Consider the following 17,154-nt stretch of genomic DNA (forward strand, 5'->3'; position numbering starts at 1 on the left):
TCGTGATGCTTTGCTCGTTCGGTCGGAGAGGAAGGGGATTTGAAGGGGTCCTGGCAAAGCATATTAGTGATCCAAGAACCGAAAGTGCGTTCGAGCTGAGCGCTTGAAAACGAAGGGAGCTGTGTACGTAGATCCCGCAAAAAATGCGAAAGAAAAAGTGAGAGGCCGCAGAGGTCTGTGTAAAGATATGTAAACGCAAGAGAGAGAGAGATCGAAAGAACCGGAATGGATGTAGAGGGCTGAGCTGTGGTAAGAAACCGAGAGCAACGAAAGAGAGTACTGGAGTCGAAACGCATAACAAGTCGTGTAAGGAAAAAAGGGAAAAAGCGAAGCAACAGAAGAGAGAAAAAGAGAAAGAAGGGGAGGAAACATCTCCCCTTCGTCGTCGTCACCGTCGCTCCTCGTGCTCCTCCTCGTCCATCATCTCCAAAGGAGGAGCACTCGCCTCCCCTTCCCCGTCTTCCTCGTCGTCCATCATCGGAGCTGAAGGCGCAGAGGCAGCTTCCTCCTCCTGCCCGAGTGGCTGATCGTCCTCCAAATTGAGAGTAGGCAAGTACGGATCCTCCATCGTCTTTTCTCCCCAAGGTCGGGGAGGAGCTGGGATCGCTGGGTGAAATTGAGACTGACGGACCTCCTCGGGGAGTTCCTCGTCGTCCTCGTCCAACCACGCCGGTGCGCTTCCTTCTTGCTGAGGGTGGGAGGAGGAAGCGGAGGGATCGTCGTCGGGAGCCGAAGCTTGAGACGCGAGGCGAGCGAGGGTAGACTTGTCGTCCGTTGCGAGATGGTGGTGGGGATGGGAGGAGATTGTTGGCGATGGTGAGAGGAGGGAGGAAGAAGGCTCGGGTTCGAGAGGTGGTAGATCGTTGGGTCGTAAGGAGGAAGAGGGAGGGAAAGGTCGTTTGTCGTCGACGGGGAAGCCGTGAGGGAGAGGAGGGAGGGTCGAGACTTGAGGTGGGAGAGCGAGATGGGTGGGTCCTGAAGTGGAAGAAGAGGCGGCCGAATGAGATGCGCCTGCCTCCGTGGAAGCGAGGTACGTGGGAGGGACGGTAGGGTTGGAATGAGGCGGCGGAGGGGAGGAGGGAGCTGGAGCGGAGATTGAGAGAAGGGAGTGTGTTGAAGGCGAGTCGGGGAGGTTGGTGGATGTTGGATCGTCCGAGGAGGAGGGTTCGACAGTAGGTAAGAGATTTCCGAGAGCCTGGGTAGGACTGAGAGGAGGTGTGGAAGGTGGAGGAGGTGAACGAGACCGATCCTGGCTGAGACGAGGCGAGGTCATCGAGCTTGGTTGCTGCTGCTCCTCCTCGGACGTCCTCTCCTCGTTTGACGACCTCCCTCCCACCACCGGTGCGACTCCACTCTCCCCGGAAGTCCTCTCCCTCTCCCCACCATCCAAACTCGCACTTCCTCGTCCATCCTGACTCCCTTCCTCCTCCACCGAATCGCCAGCAACGACGGCCTTGCCCTTCTTTCCCTTCCTCCTCCTCAAGAACTTCCTTCCTCCTCCCGCACTCTTCAACACCCCGACCACTCCTCCCTTCCACTTCCCACCCCGTAGCCGAGACTCCTCCTCTCGAAGAGCCTTCTCCTTCATGCCAGCGATGTCGACGGTGACCGTCGAAGCTCGGGACGCGGCGGTCGCCCGACGTTTCTCCCTTTTCGAACGACGAGAACGTTTGTTTCGACGAGCGATGAACCTGAGGGACCGTTTCGGACAGCGAAAATGGAAACCGGAGAAAGCATAGGAGTCAGTCAAGGGAGAAAAGGGAGGATCGGTCGGGCTGCCATGCGAAACCCGACTCCACGAAGGGGAGGAAGGGGAAAGAGGAGAGGAGAAGGAAAGGGACTCACGTTGCGACCGTCAAGATTACGACGATGGCCAGCGAAACCGTACAAGCGATGATGAGAGGAAGTTCGAACGCGTCTCTTGTGCTTCCTGTGTTGGCCCAGTCTCGAGGGTAGGTGATGGTTGTCGTAGTAGCGGCGGCGGAGGAGGAGGAGGAGGCTGAGGAGGCAGCCGTTTGAGAAGGAGTCGCGGTGATGGTTGAGCTCGGGGAGGATTGTTCTTCGGCCAGATCCCTCTGCTGAGACGGCGACGAAAGAGGAAGTGCATGGAACGAAGAGGGAGGGAGGAGCAAAAGGAAAGGAAAGGAACAAGAGGTGGTATAAATAGCGCGTCAGAGAGAAGAAGAGCGGAGGGGTTGAAACAGGTCCCGGCTGGAGGGAAGGTTTGGGGTGTTCTAGAGAGAAGAGAGAGAGAAGGGAAAAAAAGAACCAGTACTCACTACTGAAGGTGATACTCCGAACAGTTCCCAACCTAGATCTATATCCCACGAGCCTGAACCGTCTGCTGCAGGAGTGTAACGATCTGGAATGCCATCCGCCGTGCTGGCTGTTCCCTTCCGCTTGCTCAGACCGGATCCTTCCCTCTCCTTCCCTTTACGAGAAACGAAAGCTGGTACTGGCGGTGCTGGTGCTGGTGTAGGAGAAGGTGTAGGTGGTGGTGGTGGTGGTGGTGGTGGTTGGGTTGAAGGATTCCGAGGTGAGAGGAAGGGGAAGGCGAAGGTAGGAGTTGGAAAGACGAGGAGGACTCCCATCGAGGAGAGCAGTCGAGTTCCCGTACGACGCCGACGAGTGGAAGAGGAGGGTTCAAAGGATGGTGAAGGTTGAGAGGGAGGAGGGGATGGATTCGAATCAAGGTTGGTCGTTGAAGAACTATAAGAGGAAGAAGGACGAGTATCGACAGAGACAGGCCCGGCTCCTCCTTCCTCCCTTCTGCGTCGTATTCGGCGAGAAGTCCGTGGCGAAGGCGGTAAAGGAGTAGGATGGGGAGGAAGGTAGGAAGTCGAAGCTTCGGATTCCATCCTTGGATTCGAAACGAAAGCCAACGGGCGGAGAGGAGAGAAGAGGAAGAAGGAGAGGAAGGAGTTGTGGAGGTTGTGGGCGAGGCGTTGACCTCGCTCTCTCCTTCCCCTCCCCCTTCCCTCCGCCCTTCGCGAAGTCTCATCGAAAGAGTTCAGACCGCCGTCCCTTGCTTTGTTTTCACTAAAGACGAGGAAGAAGATTTGAGAGCCTTCTTAAATAGTCGACTAGCTGGGCTTTCTCTCTGGTGCATTTTTTGCTTGATCCTTCGCAAGAGCGACCTCCTCCGCGGCCAAAGCTCTACGAAGTTGAGCCTTTTCTGCCAGACGCGTCCCCTACAGAAAGTCGCCTCAACACTCTTCGGAAGAGCGTTTCGATGCTCCCAGTACGAGACATGCCGAGCTCATCTCCCCGATTTAGATCTGCTCGACCTTCGATCCTTCCAAACCGTCTCTTCGACGCGTTCTGTGTTCAGCCCCCTCTCTCTTTCTTCTCTTCCTTCGTCCAACCCAACGAATCCTCATGAACGCGATCCCGTCCCAACCCAGCTCTGTGTATTGATCCCCGACCCACCCAAAAGCCAGGCCCTTGATCAAACTTTTCCGACCCGTCGATCTCTCTCTCTCTGCTCTGATCCGAGGGGAGAAAAAAGAGACAAACACAAACTCATCCTCGCAACTCTCTTCGACTCGGTTTTCGTTCGCGTTGGTAGAGTTCTACCACAAGCGTCCACGTCCACCCTCTTCCCGTACATCTTGTTTTCCTTTTTTTTTTGTTCATCGTCCCAAGCCGATTCTCTTGATCCTCCTTCTTCCTAATCTCCGCGGATCCGTCTTCGCTCGACGACGCGTCTTCTCCAAGGACTTCTTCTCCCTCTTGCGCCTTGCCTTCGCCCGAGGAAGCAAAACCAAACGAGCCTTGAATCGAAGATTGACTAGGAACTACATCGATCAGACCTTCAGTCATCGTCGGAATCACTGCCGTACCCACCCAGCATTCCTCCCAGTCCTGGAGCTGAAGCGGGAGGAGCAGCGACGGTGGGACGAGGCTGCTCGTCGACGTCGACTTCCATGTTTCCTCCTCCTTCACCCTCTGCCGCGTCTCCGCCAGCCTCAGTCAAAGGAGCAGTGGTAGAAGAAGAAGCAGAAGGTTGTCCCCAAACCCTCATCTTTTTCTTCTCCCCTCCCTCCTCCTCCTCGTCGCGTCCCCTCCCGCTCCCACCGTCCCTCCCGCCCCTTCCTCCTCCTCTTCCACCACCTCGTCCACCTCGTCCCCCATGCCCTCCTCTTCCACCTCGGCTCGAGGAGGGACCCTCGTACTCGACTGATTCCGAAACGAACTCCTCCGCGTCGTCCACTTCGATGAATCGCGAGGGTTCGAGGGATTGGAGGGTTGTGAGTTCGGAGCTGGAAAGGTACAGGAATTCGGGCCATTCGAGGAAGGAGCGATGCCGGAGGGAGGATTGGAGGGTTGAAGTTGAGGGTGAGGTTGAGATGGGAGGGTAGAATTTGGGAGCGGAGGGATGGGAGGTTGGATGGGGGAGGAGGAAGAAGAATTGTTCTGAGGGAGGTGATAGGGACGAGTCGGAGGAGGGTTCGGACGGAGGGAGTTCGGACTCTGATGCTGGTGCTGGTGCTGGTGTGGGTGTTGTTAGGAGGTCTTTGGGAAGTAGGGAGGAGAGAGGAGTTGAGAGAGGGAGAGAGTGGTGCAGGACGGGTTGGGGTTTGGAGGTTGGAGGTGTTGGCGAGTAGGGAGCGACAGAGACTGTTAGGAGAACGGATTGAGATCTAAGAAACGAAGTGAACGTCAAGGACAAGATCAGCAAGAGCACAATAACGAAACGAAGGACAGAGTGGTCGAGCTCTACTCACTTCGCCTGAAACCTCGTCTGGTTCTTCCCTCTCCTCTCCATCCCTTCACTCAAGAACCTACACCCTCCCAACCCCACCTCCCTCATCTTCCTCTTCAACAGATCCAACTTCCCACCCGAAGCAGCTCCAGGCGTTGTCCCTCCGACCTGACTGCCTGCCGAAGCTGAAGCTGGAGGAGGTTCCTTCCCTCCTTGGGCGAACTCGTCTGCCTTTCTCGACATTCCTGCGAGGAAGGTGTAGTCGGAGACCATGGCTGGATAAGCGTAGGCGTTCATGGGGACGTAGGCGGCTGGATTACGGATTCCTGAGCAGGTGGGAGGAGTGGATTTGTGCAGGTTGGAGCAGACGAGGGACTGAAAGAGGAAGAAGGAGCGAGAAAGTCAGCGACGAGAGAGAATTTGGAGATGGGAGAATGGCAGGGCTTACGCATGACTTGAAGGAGCAAGCTGGGCAGGTGTATTTGGAAGCAACGATGTTGCATTGGGCGCAAAGGAGAGGAGCAGGGAGGGAGGAGGAAGGAGTTGAGCTCGACTCGTTTGAGCTCGCACTCGTCGAAGCGAGAGTGGAAGCCATTCGAGAAGATTTTCCGCCGAATCGAGGGTGTACTAGGATGGAGAGGGGTCTTCGAGAGATGTCTAAGCGTTTGCTTGTGTGCTGGTCGTTGGGAGGAAGGAGAGGGAAAGGTGAGCTTTAAACGGGCTGAAATTGTTTCTCCTCGGCCTAATCGCTCGAATCGAATCGACGCGCCTCTCCTTCCCTTCTTCTGCCCTCAAACCTCCAGCAATCCCACTTTCCCAAACACCCTCCCTCTTCTCCCTCTCTTCTTCGATGTCGAGTAGTCAATCCAGAGGTCGCAAGTTCCAGAACGTTCGAGGCTTTGAGGTTCGCCAGCAGATTGGAGGGGGAGGGTTCTCAAAGTGAGCTCGATCTTCCCTTCCTTCTCTTCCTTCCACCTCTGCACCCTCTCTTCCTCGCGACTCCTCTGTTCCTCAGGGAGCTATCTCTCAGCTAGTTACTCATGCCTTGACCCTTCCTCGCCGATTTTTTTCCCCAGAGTTTACCTCGGCATCAACTCGAAAACAGAACAGGTCGCGGCCGTCAAAGTCATCAACCTCACAGCTCCAGCAGCAGGTCGTCCGTCTCGCAAAGAACTAGAGAAGGAGGTCAAAGTTCATAGGATGATGAAGCATCAATACGTCTTGGAGTTCTTCGATGCGGTTCTGGTGGAGGAAGGAGGAGAGTTCATCCCTGGGTTGTTCATGCTTCTCGAGTATGCGTCGATGGGAGACTTGTTCGATAAGATCGGTGAGTTCAAGCGCCTCCTCTGCTGGTGGGATAGGTTGAAATCGTGGAGTCAGAGACTGGGAAGAAGTCTGTGTTGGATGAAAAAGAAGGAGTCTGGCCGTGGCAACGAGAAGGAACGAGAGAAGGAGGTGGATGTTGAGCTCGAGCTCGTTTCCTTCTCCTCCTTCTTCTCTCAAGCTCACTGCGTTGGACTGACTCTTTGCCTCCCTTACAGTTCCCGATCTCGGAGTAGACGACGATTGTGCCCACTTCTTCTTCTATCAACTCATGGCTGGAATCGTTCGTTCGCATCTCTGGCCTTCCTCCCTCCCTCGTCCTCCCATTCCACATCTCTCTTCGCCTCCAGGCTATCTGACCCTCTCTTCCTTCCTTCTCGACCCTCGCAGGAGTTCATTCACACCAAGGGAGTAGCCCATCGGGATATCAAACCCGAAAACCTGCTTCTCGACGGTGGTGGTCCGTCCTTTTCCTTTCACGGCGCGTCTCCTCTCAAGCTCCGCTGACCTTGCATTTTCTTCGGGTTCGATTCTATCAGGAAACCTCAAGATCTCCGACTTCGGGCTCTGCTCTGTCTTTCGGCTGAACGGTCAAGAGCGTACACTGAGTGGGAGGTGTGGAAGTCTGCCTTACATCGCTCCCGAGGTTCGTTCGATTTTCCTCTTTTCGCTGGAGTGTCTCGTTCGAAGCTGACCATCTCTCGATGCTCTCCTCTAGCTCAACGACTCCGGAAACTACCATGCCGAACCTGTAGACGTTTGGGGAGCTGGGATCGTTCTCTTCACGCTCATCTGTGGAAGTGAGTCGTTTCTTTTCGTTCTTCTACTTCCTGCTCATCGACGCGTCGACTGACTTCCTGTCTCCCCTCGATACCTTTACAGACACTCCTTGGGACGAACCAACTTCATACTCTCCCGAATTTGCTGCCTACCTGACCGGAGAGCTGCTAACTGTCGCTCCTTGGACCCGTCTCGGCGACAAAGCTCTCGGTGAGCACTCTTCCTTCCTCCGCCTTTCCCTCGCTTGCTCGAGCTAACTTAAACCTTCGGTCTTGTCAGATATTATTCAACGCATTCTCGAGGTCGATCCCAAGAAGAGGATAACGGTTCCAGAGCTCTGGCGACACCCTTGGCTGCACCAACGGTTCGTCCTCCTCTCGCCCTTCGACCTTCCCTTCTTTCCTCCCCGTTTGCTGACCCAAACACGTTTCGCTCTCCTCGCTCTCATCTTACAGGCCAAGTCAACGTCTGGGTGCTGAGTCTCGAGCGAGAACCCTTCTCACCGGAATGGTCGAGTCTGGAGAGATGGAAATCACTGAGCCCGCTGTTTCCGTCTCGTGAGCCCTTCTTCATCTTCCTGTTCCTTCCAGTGATAACGTAGAGCTTTTACTGATCTTCCTTAACGTGCTTTCCGTCTCAGCGTCGCCCTTTCCCAAGCTCATTCGGCTTCTCAGCGACAGAAGCAGCACTCGACAGCTTCTTCGATGGACGAGGATATGGACTACGAGGACGACGACCCCACTCTTCGAGCTCCTCCTCGTGCTACTTACGAAGCAGCTATGACTCAATCGTTCGGAATGATGGTGAGTCTGGCTCTCACTCTGTCTCCCTCGTGAGCGAGCGGAGCTCTCGACGCGTCGATTCCCTCGTCGCTCTATCTCCCTTCTCCGCTCCTCTTCCTCCATCTCCAAGCTCACTTTCCATTCTTCTTATCTCTCCTTCTTCACTCAGACACAATGGACCTCTAACGGCCAATCCCGTCAGATCCCCAATCTCACTCGATGCTACTCCGAACACCCACCCTCCGTGATCCTCCCCATCCTCCTCGACCTCATCGGCCGCTACCCAGACTCAGCACCCATCTACCTCCCTCTCTATTCTTCGGAAGACGACGACCCTGCTTCGGCAGCTTCGCCGAACGGTGGTGGAGCGAGGATGGGACAGGATTCGAACGGAGTTGAGGTGGGAGGAAGGATCAAGTTCTTGTTGAGGGATTCGAGGAAGCAGTTGTTGGATGGAGCGATGGTGGTGGAGCACAACGCCGGTGGAGATTCGGGAGTTCAGCTGCGTAGTTTGGTAGTCATGAAGAGGACTAAGGTGAGTTTTGTAGAACGAGGGAGAGCCGCGTCGTTTTTGGTCGTCGTTGAGCTCTCTTCGCCTCGTCTTCTCGATCGTCCCTCTCGATCTGTGCGTTCCGAACCCCCAGCTGACATTGTTTTGATTATTTTGTAAAACTTCTCGTTTCGTAGGGAGATCAACTCGAATGGCGAAAACTCTGGACGCAAATCCGAGATCACCCTCTCATGGTTCCTCTCGTCTACAACCATCCCAGGGGAACTGGATCTTCGCAGAGGACTGTCTGATTGCTCATCTCCGTCTCTATCTATCCCAATTTACCCTTTTACTGTTCCTCTTTACTTCGAGCTAGTTTCTTCTCTTTTCGTCTTCGTTTCGTTCTCTTCAAGCCTTCCCTCTCGTGCATCTCTCGTTCCTCCTTTCATACGCCCGCTCTTCATCTACAAACTCTACAAACTTCTTTGCATCGCCCAATTTTGCTCTCGTCTGGATTCGCTTCGATATCATGGCTCTTTCCCCGATTTGGTTCGACGCGTCAACGATTCCTCTCGGCGTACATAGCTGAGAGCGTATCTCCTTCCAGCCACCTTTATCGTTCTTCCCTCTGATTGAGTGACGCCGCTGATCGGGTTTTTCTTTCTTTCACAGGGAAGGAAGACCCGGCAGGGTGGCGTTTCGACGAGCTCGAGCCTCTGGACTGCTGACAGTCTTCACGAACTTCACGAAAATTGCGATCTGAACTGGCGAGTCGAAACTGTCTTCTCCTCTCCTCTCTTTCGCCGATCCTACTGGTTGCAATTTTTCTTTCGACCTCCGAAATTCCAGACTTCAGAAGACGTTTCAGCCTCCGCCTGTTGAGTCATTCGCTCACGACCACCTTCCCTCCTCCCCTCCCGTCCCTCTTCAGCCTCTCCCTTCCCCTTCGCTTCCCTCTTTCCCTCCTTCGGTCTTACTTTCACATCGAGATGGTACTCGTATGTCCCCTTTCACCTCATACGACTCTCGCTCCTGAACAGGGACAGAATGAGACAGACGAGAAGGGAACCGTCGCTTCGAAAAAGGTCAACACTTCCCCCTCGCCCGCTTTGGAGAAGGCTCTTTCCCTTCGTACGTCGCACTCACCCTTCTTATTTTCGCATACAACCTAGCTGAACTGATTCCTGGACTCTGCTTGCCTTTCAGCTTCATGGGTATCTCCCTCCTTCTCGCTCTACCACCAAAAGCTCGCCGACTTCCTCTCCGCCCGACCGAAGGCGGAGGATCGTCTCGTTCTCCCTCTTACGACATCAACCGATACACAACTCATCTTTTCTCGGATGAACCTACCACCTGGCCTGCTACGGAATGCGTTGATGGGAAACAACAAGGAGGTGGACTCAAGAGGCTCAACATTTTCGTCACCAACGGGAGCACGAGAGGTGAGCTCGCCTCGTTTTTCCTCCCCCTGCCTTCCCCCTCGAGTTTATCGACCTTCCCTCGTTTCTATTCCAACCATTTGACGCTCTTACTGACGTACGTTTCCGTTTCCCTCTCTTGACGCTCTTCTTCGCAGATTCCGGGACGAGTATCGCGTCGAGACACGGTCCCCCGATTTTGTCCTCGTCGCCACCAGTTCGACTTCACGTCGGTCACAAGTACTCGACTCCCGATACTCCTTGGTCGAAACTGGTCAGCATCTTGATTGCAGTCGATTCACTTGTGTCTTGGCCGTCTGGACTGACTCGCGTCTTCTGCTTTTCTCTCTCTGTAGGCGTTCGTCGCGGACTCGGAGGCTGTCGCAGAGAAGGCTTTGACCATCAGGTTCGCATAACCTTGCTCTTCCCCTTTGACTGTGATGTCCTCGGCTCCTACGTCTGCGGTAAGGAAGCCGAGAGGTTGCTGTCTGAAGCTCGAGATTTCTTCCTCTCGTCGCTGACTTGCGTCCATTTCGTCCTCCTTCACAGACACGATCAGTCCTTCGTCGACGGAAACCATCGAACTGCTACTCTCACTCTCTTCGAATACCTCTGGCAAGCAGGATACGACACTCGAGATCTGGATCCGCTCGACGTCTTCCTCCTCATCGCTCCCGAGCCAGAGAAACCCAACGCCGCCGTAGAGATCGGCCGTCTCGTCAGAAGGCACACTCGACGAGGAACAATGACTCTTGAGGCCCAGAGGATTGGAGCCGACAGAGTGAAGTCACTTCCTATCATCGTCAGCGCTCTTTTCGTTGTGAGTCGCGTCCTCCTCCTCCTCGAGTCCTCCTCCTCTTTCTCTTTCTCTTTCTCTTTCTCTTTCTCTTTCTCTTTCTCTTTCTCTTTCTCTTTCTCTTTCTTTTTCTCTCTCTTCGTCAAGCGCGTCGAGCTTCTTCTTCGTACCGCTGAAGCAGGATCATTTTCCTTTTGTTCTCTCAGCTGGCTGGATGGGTCGGACCGACTCCCCTCTCGGTTTGGGGATCGGTCGTCCTCGACGAAACTCTCACCGTCAAGAGGAAGATCCAAAGCCCTGTCGTGGGAGCGTTCGAGAGGCATCAACGACGAATCAAGCTTCTTGAAACCTCAGCGCAGAAGGAGGAGCTGAAACTCCTCTACGCTCTTTCTCGAAAACTCTTTCACAGGAAGGAGTGAAACTGGGTGTGTCGTCGTCGTTTCGTCGAGTTCGTCCTGGCAGCGAGCTGACGCTTTTTCGGTCCTTTTCCGACTTCGCAGACACCCACATTAACCACCAAGCCCTCCCCCCTGTTTACTTAATGCCTTCTCGTACCTCTTGCACTTTTCCCATACCCCTCCCTGCTTCATCGCTCGCTTTTGTTCTTCTTGCCGCCGCGTCGCCTTTCCTCCTTCTTTTTTTGACTTGAAAGGCGGAACCCTCTCTCGATAACACTATCGTGATTACTATTTGCATACTGGGGGCGCCAATCATTGAATGACGATGTGAATGAAGCGAACAAGCTTTGATTCGAACGAGCAACGACAACGCTTTCGCCGTCACAGGTCAATTTAGCCCTTCTGCTTCGCTTTCGATCTCTCGCTCGGAGGCTCTGAACTTACTCTCTTGTGAGATACCTTATCCGGAGAAAAAAAATGAGGTGAGCCAAGGACTAAAACAAGAACTGAAGTGAACCGCGACGAAACGAAGAGAAAAACCGGGACGCGTTGCGAACGGAGAGAACAAACTGGCTATGATGAAGGCGTATAGAAAAAGGAGTCAGACGATGAGTTCTAGACCAATAGAAGGACCTCAAAGCGGATCGAGAACCGATTCGTGAGTGCAAAAGGGAAAAAGAAAAGGTCGAAGTTGTGCCCTTTGGAAGGACCGGTCGATCCCCTCTTCTCTCCCCCAGAGATTTGGGCCGGAAGAAAGCTGAGACCACGATGAAGACGACTAAAACGGGGACGTCGGACGGTTCTCGAGCGAGTCGAAGACGAGACGACGCGTTCTTCCATCGAGAGAAGCCGACGATCTGAGGTCGCGATCAAGGGGATTGATCAGCAAGAGATGCAGAGAGATCGATTCCCTTCCCGTTAACTGTGTACTCACCTGGTTGGGATCGTAGGTAGTGTATCGAAGGACGGTGATATCGTGCGTTGCGATTTGAACGTCTCGAGCCAGCGAGAGACCAAAGAGTCGGAGAGTGTCACCTCGGAGTGAGCCCGAAGATTGATTTACTCACCTTTCAGCTTGATCCCAAAGACTTTCAGGGAGGAGGTGATGGTTGGCCGGAAATGAAAAGTCGGTTCGAAACGACGACCAAGAAATCGTTCCTGGCCCCTTTCTCCTTTCACGAAGAGCTCTTGCTTCCCCCTTCCCAGCTTGGACGTTACTGCTCATCAAAATCGACTAGCTACTTTGAAAGCTTCCTCCGTATCAAATTTCCTAAAGCTTCGCCCTTGATCGAAGGAGCTCCTTCTCCTTGAGGTCAACCCTCGCCCTCCACCCTCGGATCTGATCCTTCCTCTTCGACTCGGTCTTTCCAATCTGAGCGAGATGGACTTCGTCGGGTCCATCGGCGAGTCGGAGGGCTGCATGGACGAGGTAGGACGTGATCGAACCAGATCAGTTCGAGTCGGGAGGGAGAGGAAAGGAAGGAAGAGAGAGACGCGACTCACTTCGAAGCGAAGCCCAGAAGTACGCCAAAGGTTGATCTTGACTGATTCCCTCAGCTCCGAAGGATTGAATCGCTCGGTCGAGGATGAGGCCGGCGGTCTTGGGCACGGTGAACTGAACAAGGAAGAGGAGTGAGTGAGAGAAAGGTCAGGAGAGGTCGACGCGTCGAGACGGAAGAAAGGAGAGTCGAACGAACCTTGGCGATTCCGATCTCTTTCATCGCTCCTTTGGCGGCGACGAGATCGATCTAGATGAGAAGGGTAAAAGTAGATGTTAGCTAGAGCCTCTAGATAAAGAGGGCGAGAAGGGAGAAAGACTTGCCTGGTTCGCAGCGGCGATTACGAGGAGACGCGCGCCTTCTAATTCAGCCCTCGATTTGGCGATGTCGGAGAGGACGGTTCCTGTGAATAGAGGGAAAGTCAGAGATAGGTTAGTTGGAACACAAAGGCGAAAGAGAGAGAGAAAGAGAAACGAACCATGTTCGACGAGCATCTTTCCGAAGGTTCTCCTTCCTGGATCGGTGACGCGCTCGACCATGAGATCGAGAGCTCGAGAAGCCATTCCGATGGATCGCATGCAGTGGTGGATCCTTCCTGGACCCAGTCGTCCCTGGATGATCTCGAATCCTCGTCCGAAACCTCCCACGATGTTGGAGAGAGGAACCCTGACGTTGGTGTAGGTGACCTCGCAGTGACCTTGAAGTTAGATCCAAATAAAACGAACGAGCGTCAGTCACGGAGTAGACTAGGCTCGTAATCGGGTGGCTGGTTCAGGAGACGAAGCTCCAAAAGCTCGACAAGGACGAGGGAGGGCTGGTTGCGAGCTTGAGTTTTCGACGTCTAGTCGATGGGAACGTCCTCGAACTCACCTTCAGGCGCGTCGTCCCATCCAAAAACCATCATCTTACGTCCGATCTTGACTCCAGGGGTGTCGGAAGGGATGATCACGATCGACTGCTGTCGGTGAGGGTTGGTGTTGTTGGGATCGCTCTTGCCCATGACGAGGTGAAGCTTGCATCGAGGATCTCCAGATCCTGAGATCCACCATTTGGAGCCGTTGACGACGACGTGATCTCCGTCTCGGACGATGGAGGTTCGGATGTTGGTCGCGTCGGAGGAGGCAACTGGAGGAGAACGAACGAGGAAAGCGAGCGAGGTCAGATCGACCCTTCCTTCTTTAAGCAACGGACTGGGAGATGACAGGTGAGGGTACTTACCTCCCTTCTCGGTCATAGCGAAAGCAGATCGAATCTTGCCTTCGAGAAGAGGAGTGAGCCATCGAGCCTTCTGCTCAGGCGACGCGTATCGAGCGAGGAGTTCTGCAGCGAGTAGGGCCAACGAAGATCAGAAAGACGTTCTTTGATGCTGCGATAAAAGGTAGAGGCGTACCCATGTTTCCGGTATCGGGAGCAGAACAGTTCTGAAAATGGTCGAAGACGAAATGGAAGGTTAGTTCGAGACGATACACGACTCGGAGGGAGGGAAGTTGAAGAGATGGAACGAACCGTCGCCTGAGGAGTAATCAAAGGAGATCTTCCCATAATCTCACACATTACAGCATCTATGCACCCCCAACATCAAGCCAAAGCGAAACCAACAACAGCAATAGAACGAGAAAGACGGTCAGCATCGCACGCACTCTCTCTCTCTCCTCCTCTCTTCCCTCTCCCCAACACCCCAATTGCGTTCGTTCGTTCTCACTCACACTCCAGATTACTCAACCCACCCCCACCCAAGCTCCTCTCGCTCAAAAACAAGTTCCAAAGCCCCTTCTCCTTCGCCTTGATCTTCAACGCCTCCATGATGGGGATGACTACGGTCCATCGTCCGAGAGCGGTCGTTTCAGGAAGTTGGGAGTGGTAGAGGTGCTCGGCAGGGAGGCAGTGGTCCTGGGGGTACGAAGAAGTAGAAGAAGGGGAGACGGGAAGGAGCAGGTTGGGTTGGGAGAGAGGGAGGGAGGGAAGGAGGAAACGATCGTGAGCTTCGACCCCCTTCTTTTTTTGGTTTGGTTTGAGTTTGATAGTGCTGGGACTCACGAAAGTAAACTCGATGAGGTTGGCGAGAGTCTTGAGAGCGTGAGCTGAGAACTTGTCCTTGACCTGTTTCAGCCAAAGGAAAGCGAGGGAAGTGAGCGAACAGCAAGAGGAAGGGTCGAAGGGCAGAGCAGTTGTTGAGCTCTCGAGAGAGATCGGATCGATCCGAAGGGACGAACGAGGTTCCAAGAAGCAGGCGAGAGAAGTTCTTCGGGAGTTGGGTAGGTGAAGCTCATGGCTGGGGGTTTGTATTTGGGGGTGGAGAGAGATGGTGGGTGTTGAGGAGAAGAAGAGCGATGGGAAGGACAGGTCAGAGGGAGGGAGGGAAGAAATCGGGTAAGAGCTACCCGTCTCGATTTTGGTCGCTTCTTCTGTTTTGTTTGAGAGGTCAGAGCTTCTCGGCGTAGATCTACAGAATCGGTAGAGATGTAGCCGAGCTGAGGAAGATCTTCGGGAAGAAAAGGAAGAGGAACGCGTCGCGAACGACAGGATCAACGGAAGGACGATGCATCGAAACGGAATCAAGCCAAAGAACAGGTCGAGATGGGGTGGGTAAGTAGGATAGGATGGGGCATATGCAAAGAGCAACGGGAGAACAGAAAGGACGTCCCAAACAAAAGAATGAACAAAAAACGAAGAGAGAACAAAGAGAGGAGAGAAACAGAGAGAAGGGACGCGTCCGTGAAGCGAAAGAGAGAGATCAAGCGTTGACTCTCAAACCTGCGTTCTTGAACTTCTTGCCGAGTCCACCTTCGGCGAAGAGGAGTTCGATCTCGTCTCCTCCTCCTAGAGGAACGAAGCCGAGGAGGATGTTGGGGAAGGTCGAGCGAGAGGTGAGGTGGGTGAGGAGAGATTTGAGGGGACGGGCGTCGGCTGTGAAGATCAACGGGAGAAGAGAAGAGCGTCAGCAGGAGTTCAAGAGGAGGGTCGAGCGAATGTCGGTCTGGGAGGGTTGCGGTAGGTGAAGAGGAGAGGAAGAGGTTTCGAACGCACGTCGAAGATCCACCTCGATGATCAGGGGAGCTGGAGAAGGGTTGAGGAACGAGATGATGGATTTTGCCTTTCGAGAGTAGGGACAGAAAGACTGCGACACAAAAAGGAACCACAATGCAGCGAGAAAGTCAGCGAAACGAACGAAACAACAACGACCGACCCTCGACGCGGTCCCTTCCTCTCTTCCCTTTTCCCTCCCTCCCGATTCAGAACCCAAAACTCACCTTCGAGAAGATAACCAACGGATACCTCTTCTCTACGTAGGCTTCCCACCCAGGCTCAGCCTTCTTGAACGCAGCCGTACTAGGCAAATCCGGATCCGATGCGTCGAGGAGAGTGTCGACGGTGACCTCCTTGGAGGTGTCGAGGTTGGGCGCTACGATTCCTCCTTCGGCGAGGAAGTAGATGAGGGAGGTGAGTTGAGTTTGAAGGGATTCGGGAGTGAGGTGGGGAAGATCTTCGACGGGGAGGGAGCCTGGATGAATGAAGGAACGGGAGAGGGCAGGGAAGGGAGGGAAGGGAAGGGAGAAGGGACGGGAAGTCAGTTTCTGAAGCTTAGATTTCGCTCGGCGAAAGAGAGAGGCCTTAGAGAAGGATCGAAGGATAGTTTTAGAGTACAAGGGAAGGAGTGCTTCAACGAGAAAAAGCTCTCTGCGACGCGGAAGGAAGCCGCCAAGAACGCGAGCTTCCCTCTTTCCCTCCCTTCCTCCCTTGCTCCCCTGCCGCAAAAAGGAAAGAGAAGAATGCACTCACCAGTCTGACTAGCCAGCAATCCCAGCTCAGCCTCCAGCTCTGTCCCAACGCCTTCCAAATCGACTGGCAGGACGACTCCCTTGCCGCCTCCAATTTCGTCATGGTCTGCTCCCTCCCCGCTTCCGTGAGGGTCGTACTCTCCCTCCGGGACTCTGTTCCTGCCTCTGCCCCAAGCGAAGAGTCCGCTCTGTCCGGACGAGTTGAATCCCAAGAGGAAGAGTACGAAAACGGTCAATCCTAGGAGGGTGAGCAGTTTTCGTTTGGGGAGGGAGAGCGGCCAGGGGAGGGAGGAGGACGAGCTCGGGAAGAAGGTCGACGAACGACGGGAGGTGGACGCTGTGTTCGGCGAAGGGAGGTAAGGCGAGAAGGCCGAGGTAGCCGTTCGAGGCGAGGCCGAGGTGTCGAGTTGAATGCGAGGCATGTCGAGTCCGGGAGTTCTCCTTCGAGGCAAGGAGGGACGAATGGCGGAGAAAAGGGATCACGACCTCAAAGATCGAGAGACGCGTGGATGTATATGTACAGGGAGGACGTTCCGAGGGTGCGTGTTGTTGCTGAAAGGTGTTTGGGAAGCGAAGAGGGAGCGAAAGAAGGACGGGGGGGGGGGGGGGGGGAAGAGGACGTGCGTCGGAATGCGGGTCAGCTTTCGAGCTCAATTTCCTGCACACACCGTTGGAAAAGCTGGGATTTGAACTGTATCAGAACTTACGCGTGAAGAAGAGCTCCCTATCGAGGTGCTCGAAGTTGAAGGTGGTCGTTGGAGACTAGTCTCTTTTGGGGAGGGTTGGAGAGGAAGGAAGGAAGGAAGGAGAGATCGAGGAGGAGAAGAGATCGAAGAAGCCGACGAGGGGAATGAGTTTGAGGTGCCTCCGAGAGAAGTCGGGTGTTTTGAATTTAGAGGAGCTGCTACAGAGGGTGGTGCCCGAAGCGAAGAAAGGATATGAGAGAGATGCGTGGATGTTGAAGCTGGTGGTTAGGGAGTTCGAACGAAAAGGAACGAGCTCATTGAGCGGACGCGGAGGGAAGGAGGTCGAGTCCCGAGGTAGGCAACGCTCGAAGAGGCAGATTTTCTGGAAATATCTCTATCGTACACGATAGACTCAAATCGTCTACATTCCCTGGATATCCAGCGCATGCTTCTACATCCGAAGAGAGCTCTACGGCTCCTTGACGACGACGGCACGAG

The 17,154-nt window shown here is 54.3% G+C and overlaps 6 protein-coding genes across 6 annotated transcripts; 2 read left to right on the forward strand and 4 right to left on the reverse strand.

The window, feature by feature from the left end:
* Window positions 1-88: 88 nt before the first annotated feature.
* Window positions 89-1,932, reverse strand: BDY24DRAFT_210512 (uncharacterized protein). Its single transcript, XM_076636512.1, has one exon. The coding sequence runs from the start codon at window positions 1,586-1,588 to the stop codon at window positions 389-391; it is 1,200 nt and encodes a 399-aa protein (XP_076492931.1). The 5' UTR covers window positions 1,589-1,932; the 3' UTR covers window positions 89-388.
* Window positions 1,933-3,814: 1,882 nt separating this feature from the next.
* On the reverse strand, window positions 3,815-5,300 carry BDY24DRAFT_372378 (zinc finger HIT domain-containing protein; the record flags this gene model as incomplete). The annotated part of the gene is made up of 3 exons (XM_076638188.1): window positions 3,815-4,643; window positions 4,728-5,080; window positions 5,154-5,300. The coding sequence occupies 3 exons, from the start codon at window positions 5,298-5,300 to the stop codon at window positions 3,815-3,817; spliced, it is 1,329 nt and encodes a 442-aa protein (XP_076492932.1).
* A 161-nt stretch (window positions 5,301-5,461) lies between these two features.
* BDY24DRAFT_402415 (kinase-like domain-containing protein) lies at window positions 5,462-8,625 on the forward strand. Its single transcript, XM_076642202.1, has 12 exons — window positions 5,462-5,644; window positions 5,782-6,032; window positions 6,247-6,311; window positions 6,419-6,488; window positions 6,568-6,674; window positions 6,747-6,828; window positions 6,911-7,018; window positions 7,088-7,172; window positions 7,264-7,365; window positions 7,449-7,611; window positions 7,760-8,125; window positions 8,278-8,625. Exons 1-12 carry the CDS (start codon window positions 5,556-5,558, stop codon window positions 8,389-8,391), a joined length of 1,602 nt encoding a protein of 533 aa, XP_076492933.1. The 5' UTR covers window positions 5,462-5,555; the 3' UTR covers window positions 8,392-8,625.
* A 258-nt stretch (window positions 8,626-8,883) lies between these two features.
* BDY24DRAFT_402419 (uncharacterized protein) lies at window positions 8,884-11,036 on the forward strand. Its single transcript, XM_076642203.1, has 7 exons — window positions 8,884-9,211; window positions 9,287-9,522; window positions 9,657-9,772; window positions 9,855-9,904; window positions 10,048-10,318; window positions 10,501-10,719; window positions 10,795-11,036. The coding sequence occupies exons 2-6, from the start codon at window positions 9,291-9,293 to the stop codon at window positions 10,711-10,713; spliced, it is 882 nt and encodes a 293-aa protein (XP_076492934.1). The 5' UTR covers window positions 8,884-9,211; window positions 9,287-9,290; the 3' UTR covers window positions 10,714-10,719; window positions 10,795-11,036.
* An 865-nt stretch (window positions 11,037-11,901) lies between these two features.
* On the reverse strand, window positions 11,902-14,681 carry BDY24DRAFT_402421 (acyl-CoA dehydrogenase/oxidase). The gene is made up of 12 exons (XM_076642204.1): window positions 14,405-14,681; window positions 14,229-14,291; window positions 13,898-14,081; window positions 13,698-13,753; window positions 13,582-13,612; window positions 13,410-13,511; window positions 13,062-13,316; window positions 12,670-12,888; window positions 12,515-12,594; window positions 12,390-12,440; window positions 12,196-12,307; window positions 11,902-12,108 (listed from the first exon to the last, which is right to left on the reverse strand). The coding sequence occupies exons 1-12, from the start codon at window positions 14,459-14,461 to the stop codon at window positions 11,963-11,965; spliced, it is 1,356 nt and encodes a 451-aa protein (XP_076492935.1). The 5' UTR covers window positions 14,462-14,681; the 3' UTR covers window positions 11,902-11,962.
* Window positions 14,682-14,925: 244 nt separating this feature from the next.
* Window positions 14,926-15,487, reverse strand: BDY24DRAFT_344949 (uncharacterized protein; the record flags this gene model as incomplete). The annotated part of the gene is made up of 3 exons (XM_076637575.1): window positions 14,926-15,098; window positions 15,219-15,309; window positions 15,443-15,487. Coding segments are annotated over 3 exons (309 nt in total), but the record flags the coding sequence as incomplete, so codon positions are not given.
* Window positions 15,488-17,154: the final 1,667 nt, after the last annotated feature.

Source organism: Mrakia frigida, assembly GCF_051309035.1.
Source record: "Mrakia frigida strain ATCC 22029 unplaced genomic scaffold BDY24scaffold_40, whole genome shotgun sequence".
Taxonomy (NCBI): domain Eukaryota; kingdom Fungi; phylum Basidiomycota; class Tremellomycetes; order Cystofilobasidiales; family Mrakiaceae; genus Mrakia; species Mrakia frigida.

What these genes read in the sequence shown, in the direction of transcription:
- BDY24DRAFT_210512 (XM_076636512.1), bottom strand. Translation starts at nt 1,588, where the DNA reads ATGAAGGAGAAGGCTCTTCGAGAGGAGGAGTCTCGGCTACGGGGTGGG.
- BDY24DRAFT_402415 (XM_076642202.1), top strand. Translation starts at nt 5,556, where the DNA reads ATGTCGAGTAGTCAATCCAGAGGTCGCAAGTTCCAGAACGTTCGAGGC. An exon ending in GGAGGGGGAGGGTTCTCAAA is followed by an intron (nt 5,645 to 5,781) that starts GTGAGCTCGATC and finishes TTTTTTCCCCAG; the next exon opens with AGTTTACCTCGGCATCAACT. An exon ending in CTCAATCGTTCGGAATGATG is followed by an intron (nt 7,612 to 7,759) that starts GTGAGTCTGGCT and finishes TTCTTCACTCAG; the next exon opens with ACACAATGGACCTCTAACGG.
- BDY24DRAFT_402419 (XM_076642203.1), top strand. Translation starts at nt 9,291, where the DNA reads ATGGGTATCTCCCTCCTTCTCGCTCTACCACCAAAAGCTCGCCGACTT. An exon ending in CACCAACGGGAGCACGAGAG is followed by an intron (nt 9,523 to 9,656) that starts GTGAGCTCGCCT and finishes TCTTCTTCGCAG; the next exon opens with ATTCCGGGACGAGTATCGCG. An exon ending in GAGAAGGCTTTGACCATCAG is followed by an intron (nt 9,905 to 10,047) that starts GTTCGCATAACC and finishes CCTCCTTCACAG; the next exon opens with ACACGATCAGTCCTTCGTCG.
- BDY24DRAFT_402421 (XM_076642204.1), bottom strand. Translation starts at nt 14,461, where the DNA reads ATGAGCTTCACCTACCCAACTCCCGAAGAACTTCTCTCGCCTGCTTCT. An exon ending in ATGGGACGACGCGCCTGAAG is followed by an intron (nt 12,889 to 13,061) that starts GTGAGTTCGAGG and finishes TCTAACTTCAAG; the next exon opens with GTCACTGCGAGGTCACCTAC. An exon ending in TAATCGCCGCTGCGAACCAG is followed by an intron (nt 12,441 to 12,514) that starts GCAAGTCTTTCT and finishes CTTCTCATCTAG; the next exon opens with ATCGATCTCGTCGCCGCCAA.